This window comes from Camelus dromedarius, chromosome 26 (assembly GCF_036321535.1).
Source record: "Camelus dromedarius isolate mCamDro1 chromosome 26, mCamDro1.pat, whole genome shotgun sequence".
Taxonomy (NCBI): Eukaryota; Metazoa; Chordata; class Mammalia; order Artiodactyla; family Camelidae; genus Camelus; species Camelus dromedarius.
Genome location: NC_087461.1, coordinates 14,640,374 through 14,657,426, shown reverse-complemented (window position 1 = coordinate 14,657,426; position 17,053 = coordinate 14,640,374). Strand labels below are relative to the sequence as shown.

At 38.2% G+C, this 17,053-nt stretch overlaps 1 protein-coding gene across 2 annotated transcripts in view; it reads left to right on the top strand.

Annotated features, from left to right (window-relative positions):
• Positions 1-12,351, top strand: part of TMEM236 (transmembrane protein 236) — a 31,377-nt gene extending 19,026 nt beyond the window's left edge. Inside the window, exons 1-2 of one of the 2 annotated variants that reach the window (XR_004134231.2) lie at positions 2,238-2,343; positions 11,771-11,833. Coding sequence is in view for 1 of the 2 variants with exons in the window: in XM_010992986.3 (XP_010991288.3) it covers positions 11,771-12,351 (581 nt within the window). In the remaining variant the exon portion in view is untranslated. Of the gene's footprint in view, positions 1-2,237; positions 2,344-11,770 lie in introns of those variants that run through there. The other variant, XM_010992986.3, reaches the window with a different exon arrangement.
• The last annotated feature ends 4,702 nt before the right edge of the window (positions 12,352-17,053 follow it).

The following is a 17,053-nucleotide window of genomic DNA, read 5'->3' as shown; positions in this document are numbered from 1 at the left end:
CTCTTTTCCCACCACTTCGCTAGACTCTCTGCTCCACACACCCTTGCTACTACTGCTTCTTATGATCAGGGACCCTTTTCTAGCTTTCTCCTTTCGCTACTACTGCTTCTTGCCTCTGGGATATTGCCTGATGCTCTGCTGGTGATTTTGACTGATTACCTTTTCTCTACCATTGGAATACTGACTTCACTCCACTAAGTTCTCTTTTTCTAGAAGAGGTTCCAAACAGAGTCATGGAATAGCTATTTTCATTTGGAAGCACAAGCCTTTTATCTCTAGGATGTATATGTACTAACAGACTGGCTGGGCTTTAATGCTTTTATTAATGGCCATTCTCCTCCATTGGAAACCACCATTTCCTCTCCTACTACTAGGTTGTGTGGCTGATTCTGGTAGAGCCAGACTCCTCCTTCTTTGGAAGTAGCTTTTTTCCATAGAGTCTCGTAGTGTCTCCTTACATTAGCCTTCCCTATATTGTCTGAACCTCAAACCATGGTCCTGACTCCCTCACTGAGATTTCTTAATTCCCATGTAAGCCAGTGACTGCAGACACACAGGGGGAATCCATGGTTAGGGAGTTAAGTTTTCACTCCTACCTGCAGGATTCATTTGAATAGTGTGAGCCCAGCTCAGGCACCACGTTACAAAGCAGTGTAGCAGGGTGTCATGGTTAAAGTGCTCAGGGACCACAGGTGAAGGAAAACTTCATTTTACCTAAGGCATTGGAGGTCAGAAGACTGAAGGAAATATCTGGAATTTGTAGGAGTTTGTAGGCAAAGATGATGAAGACACTTGCTCCACAGAAGGAAGGTTGGGTCTCAAGAAACTCAGGTGTATGTGTTTGGGAGGTAAAAATAACTTTGGTTGGATTTCTCGCACTGAGTGGGCAAACCTGTTGCTGGAATAGAAGTTGCCCTCTTAAGACCAACAACTGTTGGCTTTCAAACAGTCAATTTGGAAACCTCCAGAGCTGCTTCAAGAACTACTCTAACAACTTCTGGTTGCAGGGAGGGCAGGAAGGGGAGGCTGAACTGGGGTCTCTGGATGCCCCAATTCCTCCTTCAACCAGAACAACACAATTCTTGTTTGCTTAAGGGTTGGTATTTTGAGTACGATTTCATTTGAAAAAATAGTTCTTCTGCTAAATGTCTGAAAATCAGTCTAGGACCTCATTTAGAGTCCTGGGCTCTACCTACCTATATCCAGGGTGGTGCTATAACTCAGGTGGCCAGTTCTCAACATCTCCAGCCACTGGTTCCCTAAGAGTCACGACACTGCAACACCTAGAGGAAGTGTTCCCTCATCCAAGGTCTTGTGACAGCCGTTGCTCTGGGGCATGATGCAATCCAGTCCAATCCAATTCAACTGAGCCGCCAGAGCAGGACTATCCCAGGCCCAACACATCCCAAAATCAGACATTTCCAACATTCCATTTTGAATTTTTTTAATGTTTAATATTTTCTATTTTTTTCAAAATAATCCATATTTATTTCAAAAGGTTATCAAATAGACATAAACAAAAAAGAAGAAAATGGAAATCAACCATAATCCTACACACTGGAGGTTTATAACTGATAGCATCTTGACGGGCATTCTTAAGAAAACCTGTTTTGTGACTTTTTAATTTTTCTTTCTTAGCAATGTATGGTGGGTTATCATTCTTGTTATTACATCTACTGCATCATTTTTATTGGTTGAATAATATTCCATAGTATTCATGAGCCGTGACTTACTAACTCACCTCCTGTTGTTGGGTGACTAGATGCCCCCTAGTTTTTAGCCACTACTATTATGACTTGTTCAGAAGTGAAAAGGGTTGAGAAGATAAAGACAAGGCTGTGGTTAAAATAAGTAAGGTGATGCGTGGGTGAGTCGGGCAGGAGAGAGGAGCCATGGTTAAGCCCACGTACGCGGATGGTGCGAGTGCGCTCTGTTTCCGGGGACCCTGTGCCGTGTATTCCGCAGCCTCTCGGCGAGGCGACTAGCAGAGCACAGGCTGGGGACACAGAGAGTTAACTGCCTCTGGACGACGGCCGAATGATACCAGGATGATGAGCACAGTGTCCTCAGAAGACCCCGAGTGTCTGCGCATGCCCAGACTCCTGGGCGACAAGGTTTGCCGCAGACACGGACTATTATGGACTGGCTGCACACGCAGACAAACGTGGAAGGGGCCATCGGGGGGTGTACAAACCCGGCGACAGGAGGTCTTGGCTACATTGGGGATCGCTGCGTAGTCAGACATGACTTGCTAGCAATGAGATCAACAGGCTATTTGCGTGGAAAACGTCACAGCTCTTCGGAGGAGGCGGTTTCCACTGTCACATCAGTACGAGGTGCCAGGTATGATGTTGGCAGCGTAGGATTTTCAAATAGATCTCTCAGTGGCCCTAGTCCAGTTCCGTCTGTGTAGTCTCTTTAAGACCCGGAGACTTAGGCCAAATGCTGCAGGGACTTCGGCCGCACAGATGACGAATTTCTTTAGGTGAAATGCCCCCGTGTGCAATTTCTGGCTCAAAGGATATGCCAGATTTTAACGCCTGGCATCTATAATTTTTTTAATGAAGTTCTCCGAGCAGTTCTGATGGCCACCCTGGTTGAGAGCTTTTGATTATAGGAAGTGTTAGAAACTGAGACAAATAGCAAGTTAAAAACCAAGAGATCAAATCCAAATTCCCAAAGGAACCTCCTTTCCAGATTTCCTTGAAATGGAATCTGTTGCTCCGTAACCCAATAGAACGTAAGAGATGTCACAGAAGGTAAAAGGAAAAAAGAAAGAAAGAAAGAAAGAAAGAAAGAAAGAAAGAAAGAAAGAAAGAAAGACCGCTTTTCTCTGAGTAAAAGGAATGGCATTTTGACTTCCCCTTTGCTTCTTTTTAACAAAAAGAAATAGCTTAAACAATCTGAGCCCAGCCGTGTGAGCTGGGTTTCTATAATGCGTTTTGCAATGTGTTTAGAGAGTGCGTATGAGGAACACTGTTCAGGCCATGCCAAGAAGGGGGAGCATTTCCTTTTATAACCCTCCCTTTGCTGCTTAGAAGAAGGAAGTTTCAGGAAAGTATGTTAGCTCTAGGAGTTTTTTTTTTTTTTCCCTTCTCAAGAAATAAGTAGCTGTTGACCAGACTCGGGATGAGAGAAGGGTAGAATTTCTGATTTATACCTTCTAACGAAGCACCAGCTGTCAGGATTAGGTCAGTGTAGATGGGGGCCAGAAACGATACTGCCGTCATCCCTGCACCAAATGACAAGGGATATCAGGTGCTCTCAGAACTCAAGCTGGGACTTCCTTTGATTAGAGCAACTTTACAGGATTTTAACAATTGGACATTTACTCATCAATGTTTTCCGAGGGAGGAAATAACATTTATGTATAGTTTTAGTATGTAAAGTGAGATTCTTAAGAACGGCAAGATGTTTTTCAAAACAAGTATTTCAGGGAGACATAAGGATAAGGGAACATAAAGAATCGGCATGTATTAGTCTATAATACCAACGAAAGTTGGAATTTAAAGCCCCAGGTGGAAGTTCAAGGTGTAGGTCATGGTTCTCTGTATCTAGATTTCCTTGTGTAGGACTGAAAAGAGTGACATAGGTTGCTGAGCTGATGGGCAGACGCCCTGGGTCATTTTTTTGTTTAAATTGTGTGTTTATTAGTAGTGGGGTCCTATGCATGGGGACACCCATGTGCTCAGACTCTGCATTCACAGGCTATTTTAGGAGCCCAAGTCCCCCTCTTTCTGACAGGATGGGTGTTCCAAAGGCTGCTTCCTATGAACTCACAAGTGCTTTCTTCTTGGAATCACACATCGGCACTTTTGGTCCTCTGCCTGGTGACTCCTGCCATGACCGCCACCACTGCTGGTGTTGGAGTCACAGTCTGCCCTCTCCCGTCTCCGCCTCCGTGCCCGCAGAGCTCTGAGGGCTGTGTGAATGCCACTGGGTCTTCCCTTACCATGGAGCTAGGCAGGTCCCCAGGCTGCGCTGCCAGGAGCTCCAGCTGTCCTCTGGGGCTTGTTAGCATGAGCGGTCCCGTGGTCTTCCTTAAAGGGCTCTCTCTCCAGGACCCAGGGCAGAAGGCAGTGTGCGTGGTACATTCTGTGCAGGGCTCCCAAGTCCTTCCTGTTGACTTGGAGGGTGATGGAGGAGGTTTGAGGGGATCGGGCTGGGGAAGGGGGGCTATTTTTCACTCAGTTTGGATGCTTTGGCTGACTTGCCTTAGTGCAGCTTTTTCCTCCATGATACCCATGTCTCCCTCATGGTCATAGACTCCAGAACAAGAATTCCTCCCATCTTTGATGCAGCTAGTCTTTCTGGGGGATCTGTTCTATACCAGGCACTCTGCTAGGTGCCGGGGGTGCAATGGTAGGTGAGAGCAGGCAGAGTCCCCTTTGCATGGAGCTCACAGTCTAGCGGGCATAATAGTACGTGTTTCAACTATACCAACAAATACGTATATTTAAAGCTGAGCTAAGTCCTCCAAAGGCAATGAATCAGGTGCTCAATGCATCCATTTTTGTCACCCAGATTGGGCTCATGCTGGGGTTCCTAACTGTGGTCTGTATCCAAGCACTTCCTGGTAGAGGCATTTCAAACCACATTAATATCTAGAATTATTTATTATTTATTATATATGAATGCATATTAAACATTATATGCTTATTACATTGTTAACATAATAAAATTATTGATTATTATAGTGCATATAATATGCATAATATAATACATTGATATTAAAAATAGAAAAATAATTTTTCTATTTATATATTATAAATTAAATTACTCTCTCTGACCTAAACACATATTAAAGGGGAGAATGGTCAGAAGTTCCCATATGAAAAGCTGAAGATTAGAAAACTTAGGAAGTTGGAATATTTTTAAATCAACAGTATTATCAGTTTTTAGCTATTTTTGTCCAGTGTTAGGTGAATCTATAAAGTAATGGTAGAGAAGAAGATGGCCTTTAAAGTGTGGAGCCATCCAGCTGTGTCCTCAGACAAAAGAATTCTCTTAAAATTTCACATTGCCTAAAATTCAGAAACGATGCATTTATTTCTGGTCAGGTTTATGCAATGCCCAGCAAGGAACTGCAACTGAATTTGAGGGCTTCTGAATTTACTGAGTAACAGTACAATGCCTATTTTTAGATTTTTGTTGTTGTTGTTGACATATAGTCAGTTGCAGCGCATCAGTTTCTGGTGTACAGCTGTGAATGCATGCCCCCGAGGTCTTGCAGAACTGATGAGGTGTTGAATTATTTGTTTTGAATGCATTAATGTTATTAATTATTATTATTTGTTGAAAACTTTCATAGAATTTTGAGCACAGAGAGAAGTATACTAGGCAGTGTTTAAACAACTGTCTCTCCTGGGGGAGGGGAAATCCCTGATTTGTGCATTTGCCAATTTTTTCTGGTGTGAATACTCTCACCGTGGCCAGTTTCAAGATAGCGAGGTGGTATGGCTGAACACAGGTCACGGGAAGAAGTACGCATGACAGGCTCTCGTTGGCTGGTGCAAGCTGTCTCTGCCGGCACAGGGTCCACCCCTGCAGCAGCATTTTTCTTTGTGACATGAACAGACAAATCTAAGAATTAATGAATTAGGTTCTGTAGTGTGACATTATTTCTCCCACTTTTTGACCTCCCTCCATATATGAGATCCTGGGTAACTATCACCAAAGTTTAACAAAATGTAATCACTCTTAACTGTTTGTTTACTGCGTTCTATTTTCTATTCTATTCTAATTCATTTAAAACAATAGATACTTTAGAGGTCGCTACTTTTTATTTACTTAGCACACTTATGGCTGTTGTGTTGGGTCAGGCACTATTTTAAATGCTTTACCAAGACTGACTCATTCTTTCTTCGTAACCATGCTGGGAGGGAGGTGCTAGATTTCATCATTTACTATTTGGCAATGATGTTACTTGTCTCCCCAGCCTCAGACTTGCTCCTCAAAGGAAGACATGCTAGTCAGTGGAGAGGGTCAAGACAACAGTGTTTGTAATTTGTGTTTTAAACATTTAAAAATATTAAAATGTTTATTTTAGATTTAAAATACACATATAAAATAGGTGTATATTTTATTATGTTTTTATTCTCTAAAAGTGTTATGACTAAAAGTGCTTTGTGTACTTAATATGTTTTTCAAAAAGTTTTCAAAAGGCACTGACTTCTTCTTTTCCAAATTTTTTTTTCTTTTCTCAGAACATTATGTTTAAATCATTAGCGTTTTGCTTTCTCAAGACCATTTTTCTCTCAGGGAAAAATTTTGATCTTGGGGATTGTTAACTAAGACTAGTCATACTTTTTCTAGATGAGTCTTTTTTTTCAGTGGAAGTGCTGGGGATTGAACCCAGGACCTTGATGCATACTAAGCATACGCTCTACCACTGAGCTATACCCTCCCCTCTGAATGAGTCTTCAATTTGATCTTTGGGTTGCTGTGAACTAAGTTACAATCTCATTTCACATCAGCTGCCTCGACAGCCTCAAGAGCCTCTTTGCTGAATCTCCATGTCCTCTCTGGCTCCCCTGCCTTCCACTGTCCTCATCTTCAGTGTCTTTCCTTGAACTTAGAATAAAGCCCCAAACCCTTATTAAGGCCCATAAGACTCGGCATCGCCTGGCTGTGCCATAGACCATGTGATCTAGTGATTAAGGGTTTGAGGTTCATGTTCTGGTCCCTCTACTTGCTAGCTGTGTGACCTTGGAAACAATTCTTAATCTCCCTCTGCCTCAGTTTATTCACCTTTAAAATGGGAAAATAATAGTATCTCCATCATTGAGATTCACTTTTTTTATTGAAGTATATTGATTTATAATTTTGTGCTAGTTTCAGGTGTACAGTAATGATTCAGCTTTATATATATAAATATAAATATATAAATATATATATTTTTTAGATTATTTTCCGTTATAGATTATTCCAGGATATTGAATATAATTCCCTGTTGTTATGCAGTAGATCCTTCTTGCTAGTCTATTTTATGCATAGTAGTTGGCATCTATTAATCTCATACTCTGAATTTGTCCTCCCCACCCCTCTTTCCCCTTTGGTAAGCACATCACAGAGTTTTTCTAAGGATTAAGAGATTTGATGGATAGATAGGGCTTAGGTCAATACCTGGTATACAGGAAGCCTTTAATAAATACTGGCTCTCCTCTCCTTCCCTCTCTGCCTCCCCAGCGCCTCACCGCACTCTCTTTCCTTCAGTTCACAGGGTCTTTACACATGCTCTTCCCGCCACCTGGAAAGTTCCTTTCTCCATTCTTCACCTAATTCATTCCTGTTTATTCTTTAGGTCTCTGCTTAAAAGTCACTTCTCAGATGATCCATCCTTGACTCCCAGTCTCATGCAGACCCCCCGTGATGCTCTCTTGGCACAGAACTTACCTTCCTCTTAAAGTCCTGCCACAGTTTATTCTTCTGTATTTCACGAGGCGATCCTGGGAAACAAAGTGGGGAAGGCGGGGGCATTACCTGCTGCTCTGTTCTCGATGGCCAGCCTGAGCTTGGAGCAGCACTCCACAGTTTGTCTGCTCACAGCAGGCAGCCTGGGTTTCCAAGTGGCCTAGCCCTTCACCATCATGAGCAGTTGGAAGCTGCTGTTTGGAGAGGTGGTTTGGAAGTCTCTCGCCCCATAGCTGGACTGTCCAGCATGTCCCTGCTGTGGGCACGTGACTCCAGCCCCACTCATTCCTCAAAAGAGCCTGCCTTTGCCCCTAAGCTGAGTTTTGCCTTTGCCAGGTTGCCTTTAAATAGTGCCATTTTTGAACGAATAAAATTACAATGTCGATTTCATTAAAAAGGGCATTTTTTAGTATCAGCTTCCATCCTGCCTTGTCTTTAGGTACCTTTTTTGTGATTCCTTGCCCTCTTTTCTCTCTCTTTTTATTTAAATAACTTTGATTGCTTTCTTTTTTTCTCTGCAAGAGGAACACACGCTCACTCTCGAAAATTCTTCATTACTGATTTGTTAAGTTGTGCTTATGTTTTCCCCTGTAAGTGAAATAAAACTTTAAGGGAACAAGTTAGAGATAGAAATCCATTACTAGTAAGAAATAATAAAGTAAAAAAGGTGTGAGTCCCTTGCTTAACCATGTGTCTGTTATCAAAATTGCATTTCCTCAATTACTTAGCTTTCGCAGTAAGGATAAAAAGTTGTTTTGGCAACTGACATCAGATGTGGTGGCCATGACACAGAAAGGCTGTTTTTACTTTGTACGGGGCAGTGTGACCTCTAAGGAGGTGAGTAGATGGCTCTCATGGTGCTTGTATCTTTTACGATTTGCACAAATTGCTCAAACAGTAATCAGTAATTGCACAATTAGTAATAGTAAACAGTAATTAGCATGTATTTTATGCAAATAAATATAGTTTTCTCCAAATGGAACACTAACAACTAACAGCAACAATAAAAAGAATTCCAGCTACAAGGGGAGATTTTAAAAAGAATAACTTGGAGGGAAAATAATCATGGAGCCAAAGGGAACAGTATTGGATCCATGAAGGTTTACATGGTTCAAGGATAAATGTGCTGGTCTGTTCCAATGACCAAACGATGTCTTGACATCCTCAACTCTACTCTGCCTTCTGGGAGGCCAGCAGAGCTTCCCAGCTAAGAGTGACAATGCTTCTCTCTTGGACAGAGGATAGCAGAGTCTGTAAACTTGTCCCCAAGTCTAAACTAGTCTCTAATGCACTATGGAGAACTATGAAGTTCCCCGCCCTGATTTCACCAAATATACATGGACTAGGGGCTTTGCATTTCATTAAAAATGAACTCTAGCTAAGAATTCATTTTTCACACTGACCGCTGTTACCCTCAGATGTTATGGTTGCCACTGACTGTTTAAAAAATGTTAAAGTGTCACTTCTTAGATTGCCACTTCCTGTTGAAACAGTGCTGAATTTGCAGTCATCTTCAGTAGCCGAAGTTATATGCTGTGTTGTGTATGTTGACAGAGGAATTTGAATTTTCCTTGGAACACTTTTAACTACTGAGAGAGGTGAAGAAGAAAGCTCTAAGACATGACGTATTCTAAGAAACATATTTTCAATATTGATTTTTTGGAGGGAAAATCAGAGATACAATTGATGCAAGTGAGCATCTGAGTTTAAAAAGAGATGATTTATGATTATTAAAATAATAGTAATTAGCATTTATTTTTCTCCCTTGACTGTAATTAATCAAAATGATACCTACTCATGCCTCTTCTTTGGTGAAGATGGTTCTAAGGGTCACGGGCCCTAAAACTGATTTACGCATGATTCTTACCAGAAGTAAATATTTTATCAATAATTTATTTTTTAAGTTTATAAATGTACTCATTTCACACTTAAAGTTTTAAAATAACTAATTGTATAAAAATGAAACTGAGGTTTGTTTGCCCTTTTAAGCTCCCACTTACAGTCATCAAGTGTTTTATTAGTAACTAATCATAATAACTTACTTGTTTTGAAATGTTTTTACTCCTGCTCAATACAGTTCAACAAATTTTTATTGACTTTGTATCTTTAACCTTTAGAGCTATTGCTTCTAATGACTCCCTTTAAATTATGTCTTATCAAGTAATGTGGTGGCTCAGCTTGTTCACTGAGTAAATTTGTCAAGGCCTGAGAAATCCTTAGTAACAAAAATAGTGCTTAAGTGGATGAATGTTTGGAAAAGAATGTGCTGTTCCTTTCATGTCAAAAAATCATAGCATTAGCACCGTTAGTAAGTCCTGAGTGAGACTTGAGGGTCCCTTCATACCCCCAACCTCAATGCCCATGTGTACATGGGGAGACACACGGTCCCTCTCTCTCTTCCCTGTCTCTTTCTCCCTCTCTCTCTCACAGACACACGTACAGATACACAGACACAGACACAGACACACACACACACACACACACACACACACACACTATGTGATTTTAATGAGGAAACATCCTCCTCATTCAGATGACTGACATGTTCACCCACCACACCTCATGGCCACAGGTGAGATACTTTAGTCTAACCAATCACATTGATCAGTTCAATAACGTTGGGGGAAAGAACAGCTTAAAAATCTTGGATTCAGACCCCCCTCATGGTCAAATGAGACCCTCTTAGCACCAAACTCTAAGCCTGGCGATCTGGGTTGCAGTGACTTGTTGGCCTCTTATAAAATAACAGGATTGGACCATTGTACTTTTAGATCCATTTGATTTTATGATATGTGTATGTTTTATAATTAGCATATTGTGTGTGGCCTCTAGAAAGTGACAGCAGCCATAAAGTTAAGAAATTGGTATGAATTCCTGCTCTGCCCATTACAAACAATGTAGTTAAATTTGGGCGTCATTTCACCCCTTAGGGTTCAGTTTCCATGTTTATAAAATGGGATTATAATCCCTATCTCTCAACTCCCCCTGCTGAGGATTAAATGAGATAATGTGTGAAAGTGCTTACTTAGCCCTGTGATGAGTAATGGCTATTATTCTGAAATGGTAAAAATGACTTAGGATTCATATCCAGGAAAATAACAAAGACACAGAGCCTTCTCTGCCTCTGTATTTTGTGCACCCTGCTACCTATTGCTATCTTGAAGTTCCATGGGTGAAATAGACCTCCAATAAGAGAACATTTTAATTTTAAATAAAATTTCAAAGATTTTAAATTTAAATAAAAATTTAAATTTAATAAACATTAAAAAGATAAAAGTAAATGTAATTTTTAATTTAAATAAAAATTTAAACATTTAAATAGAGATAAAATTAACAGAAAAGTTAAATTTTAAATAAATTTTAAAAATTTAATTTTAAATAGCTCATACAACTTAATAACAAAAACAAACAAACAAACAACTCAATACAAAAATGGGCAGAGGATCTAAACAAGCAATTCTCCAATGAAGACATACAAATGGCCAACAAACATATGAAAAAATGCTCAATATCACTAATTATCAGAGAAATCCAAATCAAAACTGTGGTGAGGTATCACCTCACACCAGTCAGAATGGCCATCATTCAAAAGTCCATGAATGATAAATGCTGGAGAGGGTGTGGAGAAAAGGGAACCTTCCTACACTGCTGTTGGGAATGTAGTTTGGTGCAGCCATTATGGAAAACAGTCTGGAAAAACTAAAAATAGATTTACCATATGACCAGCAATCCCACTCCTGGGTATATATCCAGAGGGAACTCTAATGTGAAAAGATACATCCACCCCAATGTTCATAGCAGCACTATTTACAATAGCCAAGACATGGAAGCAACCTAAATGTCCATCAACAGATGGTTGGATAAAGAAGTTGTGGTATATTTATACAATGGAATACTACTCAGCCATAAAAAAGAATAAAGTAATGCCATTTGCAGCAACATGGATGGACCTAGAGATCATCATACTAAGTGAAGTAAGTCAGAAAGAGAAAGAAAAATACCATATGATATTATTTATATGTGGAATCTAAAGGAAAAACAAAACCCACACTGAACTCATCTACAAAACAGAAATAGACTTGCAGACATAGCAAACAATTTTATGGTTACCAAGGAAGGGGGGTGGGAAGGGACAAATTTGGGAGTTTGAGATTTACAAATATTAGCCACTATATATAAAAATAGATTTTAAAAAAGTTTCTTCTATAGAGCACAGGGAACTATGTTCAATATCTTGTAATAACCTTTAATGAAAAAGAATATGAAAATGAATATATGTATGTATATGCATGACTTTTAAATTTTAAGAAATTTAAAAATAAAAAAATTTAATTTTAAATAAACCAACTTATTGCAGGTAATGAAGACAAGCACGTGTATATGACCAGTCTGCAACAAATAAAAACTGTGACGGACCAAGTGAGGCAAAATGAAGAAAACCCGACACCCCCGCAGCCAGCCAAAAGGACCCAGTTGTCACGACCACCAGGAGCCACGACATGGCGCCCTGCTCCTGATCTGGAGGGACCCCAGGAGCCCACCTTTGACTCAGGAATCCTGAGAGCCATGTCCCAGCAGGACATCCGCGCACAAGTCTTCCTGTGGACCTTTCTGCTGTGGTCTGACACTGTAGAAATGGTCCGGGTGGCCGGGCACCCCAATGTGTACAAGTCAGGCTGGGTCTACCCAGTCTACCTGTTCAGTTTCATTTCTCTTCTTAGAATGATATTCACTCCTCAGAACCCACTTCTGAATTCCCTGGGCATCCTGCTCCAGGATCTGCCCTTTATCTTTGTTAGACTTTGTTTAATCATTGCCCTGGGAACTATCACACCTGTATGGGGCCTTTGTAAAAATGTACTCGTGACTCTCTCTTATGTTTACTTCAATTACTTAACCAAATTCAGGATTTTCTCATCCTTTGAAACATCTTTTTAAAAAGAAAATGTAATGTAGTCAAACCTCTTTATGTTGCACATATGCACATGTGTAATCTCTTTTGGGGGCAGGCATAAGTTTTTGTCACTATACAAAGAAATGAATAGATAGTGGAGAAAGAACTGTTTTTTAAAAAACTGTAGCCAGTCAATTTTTAAAACGTATATACATGGTGCTAACTTTAGGCAAAGTTACAGTTTTATAAGTTAGCTTTCCTCGATCTCTAGAAAATGTTAGTAGTTAATTTTAGGTATGTATTCTGCACTTTTTCTAAAAACGCTCTTCAATTGAGCCTTCTAAAAAATAAGAACATGTTTTCCCACTAAGTTAGTCCAAGAATGAGATTGTTTTTATCATTTATATAAAGAGCATTATAAGAATTAATTAGTTAAAATTAATTTTTAAGAAGCATACTTGTAATTATTGAATAATTTTTAGATTCTACTTTTAAAAATTTGAATTGTAGTTTTAGGGCCTCCTTCAAATATGGAATTATGCTCTTTATTCCACTGTGGCAAGTGGCTTTTATGTAATCAATTGATTTCAGCATAGAAAGCAATTTAGTTTAACAGACATTTGGCTCAATTTCATATCATGAAGTCAAGGTACACCCGTAAACTCTAGACACATTTTATCATAGGAAGCCCTAATTTGAAGAGGGAGATTTCACAGTAAAAGAATATTTTAGTTGTGGAATATTATACCATCATGAAAATAATCAGGAGCAAATCCTGTTTAAACTTAGATCAACTTACTGATCTAACAGCCAATGCATTAGTGTCTTATGTGATACTATACAGTGGTTATCCTGATGTTAAATAATTGGACCCAGAATTATGTAATTTGTTTTCACTATGTTAGGACATTCTCAGGTATTCATAGTGAGGGCTCTTCCTTTTATGTAAATTTTCAGATGCTAGAAAGAGGCTTGTGCATGCAGGGGAATGTTTTATGTAGCCAGTCTTTTCAGTGATCTGTGGTAACAAACAGGATGGATAACTGGACTTGCCTGCCACCCCTGTTCTCCACCAAGTCCCCCAGTCTCACTCCCCTCATATGCTTTATGGTTTCTCCTCACACCACAAAAGAAGGTCTATTCCCAGTTGTTAATAGCTTAACTTCTAGCTTTATGATTTGGGGTAAATTCTTTGACTACTGTAAGCCCTAGTTTCCACATCTAAAATATGAGCATCTTAATAGTACTTTCATAGAGTTACATGGTACTTTCATAGGGGTAAGAGGAATAAATGAGCTAGGGAATGTTCTCATTACATTGTCTGACAAACTATAATAACCTGATAAGTGCTAAGTATTTTAATTGTACCAAATCCCTACAGAGAAACAGGTAGCTAAATGCAGTATTTTAATTTTCCTGTTTTATTCTTTTCTGTGTCCCTGCTGACACTCTGGGAATAACAGTTTAAACCTTGCAGTTGTGAAAAGTAATATATAAAATCTTAAGGTTACCTCATATATAATTTTCCATCAAGTAGTGTTATGTTCAGAAGTGAGCCATCTACTGAATATATGGATTAAAGCTGATCTAAGTATTCAATCATCAGACACTGGAGTGGCCCTCCCATGAGTTCTCATAGAGCCTTAACTATAGCACTTTTTTAAGACTTTCATTATGTGTTTACTTTTCTGAGTTCCCCATTCATCTTTAAATTCCTTAAAGAAAGGCCCAAGAATATCGTATTTAACAACATGTCTTTATCTTCCTCTGTCATTTCAACAGAAACTTAAAATATTTATAATTCTCAAAAAATTATAAATAATTTTTTCAAAGCACACCATGATAATCTTTATTAATAACCTATAACCAAGTAATTGATTTGTAATATTTATAAATATGAAAATACTTTACATACATTTATATTTGTCTTTATATTGGAACTTAAAGAGTGAACAGTACTCAGATAAGCTAAAAAGTATTACTTGTTTGAGTTTAGAATGCATTTTGTATCTTATATATTTGAATATGAATATGCCTGATATTTTGGGGAGTCACAACACTTTGTATAAATAATGAAGGCATGTACAAATTTATTAAGTACCTAATTTAATTTAATAGTTTATTTTAAGAGTCTGCACGTGTTTATAAAGTTCAAGCCTATGGTATTTAATTGGCATTGCAGCAAATTATGCTAATGAAACATTGGAGTTCTACACTGTGGTATTAAAAAATATATTATTAAAATTATATTGCACTTCTCATAGCTTCTAATGGTTCTTGTTCTTAAAACTCATGTAACTTTTGTGTTCTTATAAAAAGTTACAAGTTTAACTTTACATATAGATGAAAAATAAATGGATGAAGGAAAATATACCATGCTAACACTAATCAAAAGAAAGCAGAGGTAGTTATACTAATTTCAGACAGAAACAGACTTCAAAGAAAGGAAATTTTTCAAGGATTAAGAAAGGAATCATTACATAATAATAAAGGAGTCAATTCTCTAAGGAACATAACAATCCTTAATGTGTATGCACCTAATAACACAGCATCAAACTACATTAGACAAAAACTAATAGAGCTGCAAGGGGAAACAGGTGAAGCCACTATGATAGTTGGAAATTTCAACACCCCTCTCTCAGAAGTGGACAGTCCCAGCAGGCAGGAAGTCAGTAAAGACATAGTTGAACTCAACAAAACTGTCAATCAATTGGGTATAATTGACACCCATAGTCTCCTTCGTCTGACAACAGCAGTATACACATTCTCCTCAAGCTCATAAGGAACACTGACGAAGATAAACCACATTCTGGGGCATAAAGCACAATTTAACAAAGTTAAAAAAATAAAAATATGATGTCTGTTCTCATAACATAATGGTATTAAATGAGAAATCAGTAAATGAAAGATAATAGAAAAAATCCCCAATTACATGGAGATGAAATAACACTTCTAAAACACATGGGTCAAAGAAGAAATATCAAGCAAAATTAAGATATATTTTGGAGTAAATAAAAATGAAAACAAAACTTATCAAAATGTATGGGTTGTAGCAAAGGCAGTGTTTAGAGGGAAACATACCACTGAATGTATATATTAGAAAAGAAAGACCTATAGTAATAAATTAACCATCCACCCTGGGAAACTAGAAAAAGAAGAGCAAATCAAATCTCATGTAAGGTGCAGAAAAGAAATAAAAGAATTGGAGCAGAAATCAGTGAAATTGAAAACAGGAAATCAAGAGAGGAAATCAGCAAAACCAAAAGCTGGTTCTTCAAAAAGATCAATAAAATTGACATGCGTCTAGCCAGGCAAACTAAAAAAAGAAAAAAAAAAAAGAGAGAGAGAGAGAAGACACAAATTAGTAATATCAGAAATTAAAGAGAGAATATCACTATAGATCTCAATGAAATTTAAAAAATAACAAATGAATACTATGAACAGTTCTATATCCACAAATTAAATAACCTAGATGAAACAGATCAATTCCATGAAAGAAACAATTTGTCGAAGCTCACACAGGAAGAAATAGATAATCTGATCAGGCCTATGCATATTAAATTGAATCAATAATTAATAACCTTCCAAAACAGAAAAGACCAGGTACAGATGGGGTCACTGGTGAATTCTACCTAATATTTAAGGAAGAAATTACATCAATTCTTAGCAGTCTCTTTTCAGAGCATAAAAGAGGAGAGAATACTAACTCATTCCAAGAGGTCAGCATTACCCTAATTCTAAAATCAAACACATTGCAAGAAAACTACAGACCAATATCTCTCATGGACACTGATGCAAAAATCTAAATGGAAAACACAAATGATCTTAGCTATTGTAAATAGTGCTGCTACGAACAGTGAGGTGCATGTATCTTTTCAGGGTAAAGATTTCTCTGGATGTCTGCCCTGGAGTGGGATGGCTGGATCATATGGTAACTCTAGTTTTTAAAGGAAACTTCACACTGTTCTCCATAGTGGCTGCACCAAATTACATTCCCACCAACAGTACAAAGGGTTCCCTTTTCTCCACACCCTCTCCAGCATTGATCATTTGTGAACTTTTTAATGATGGCCATTCTGACCTGTAGGTGGTGATACCTCATTGTAGTTTGGATTTGCATTTCTCTGATAATTAGCAATGTTGAGCATCTTTCCATGTGCCTATTGGCCTATCTGTCTTCTCAATGCCAAGATTTTTTATTGCTATAAGATAATTATCTTCTATTAAATTGCAAATGCATTATTGATGTTTTGACATATCTTGATAAGGACTGCAAAATGTGAGGAATAAGAACATAAAGAAACCTAGTTTCTATTTGTTTGGGTTTTTTTTCTCTTCTCTTTTTTTTTTTTCTTTTCTTTCTCTCTCTCTTTTTTTCTATTGGATGTACTGAGGATTGAATCCAAGACCTCGAGCATGCTAAGGATGCACAATACCACTGAGCTATACCCTTTTCCATTAATTTTCTGTTTTTTTTTTTTAATTTTAAGTTTTAACTTAACTCCATCATTGTATCTTTGTCCTTCTGAATCAGTATTATCTTGATACAGTTTGAGCAAATTTTCCCATTAAAAGAGAGAGAAAACAAACTTCTGAATCAATCACCAGTTTTCACTATGAGAAAGGATGGAACAGGTTACCAAATAATTTTTTAAGTTAATTTTCTTGGAACTGTTTCAGAACAAAGGAGTCACTAAGTTCATCTTACATGAAACTGAGTGGGTGTGAGGAACGTGATGTTTGAGA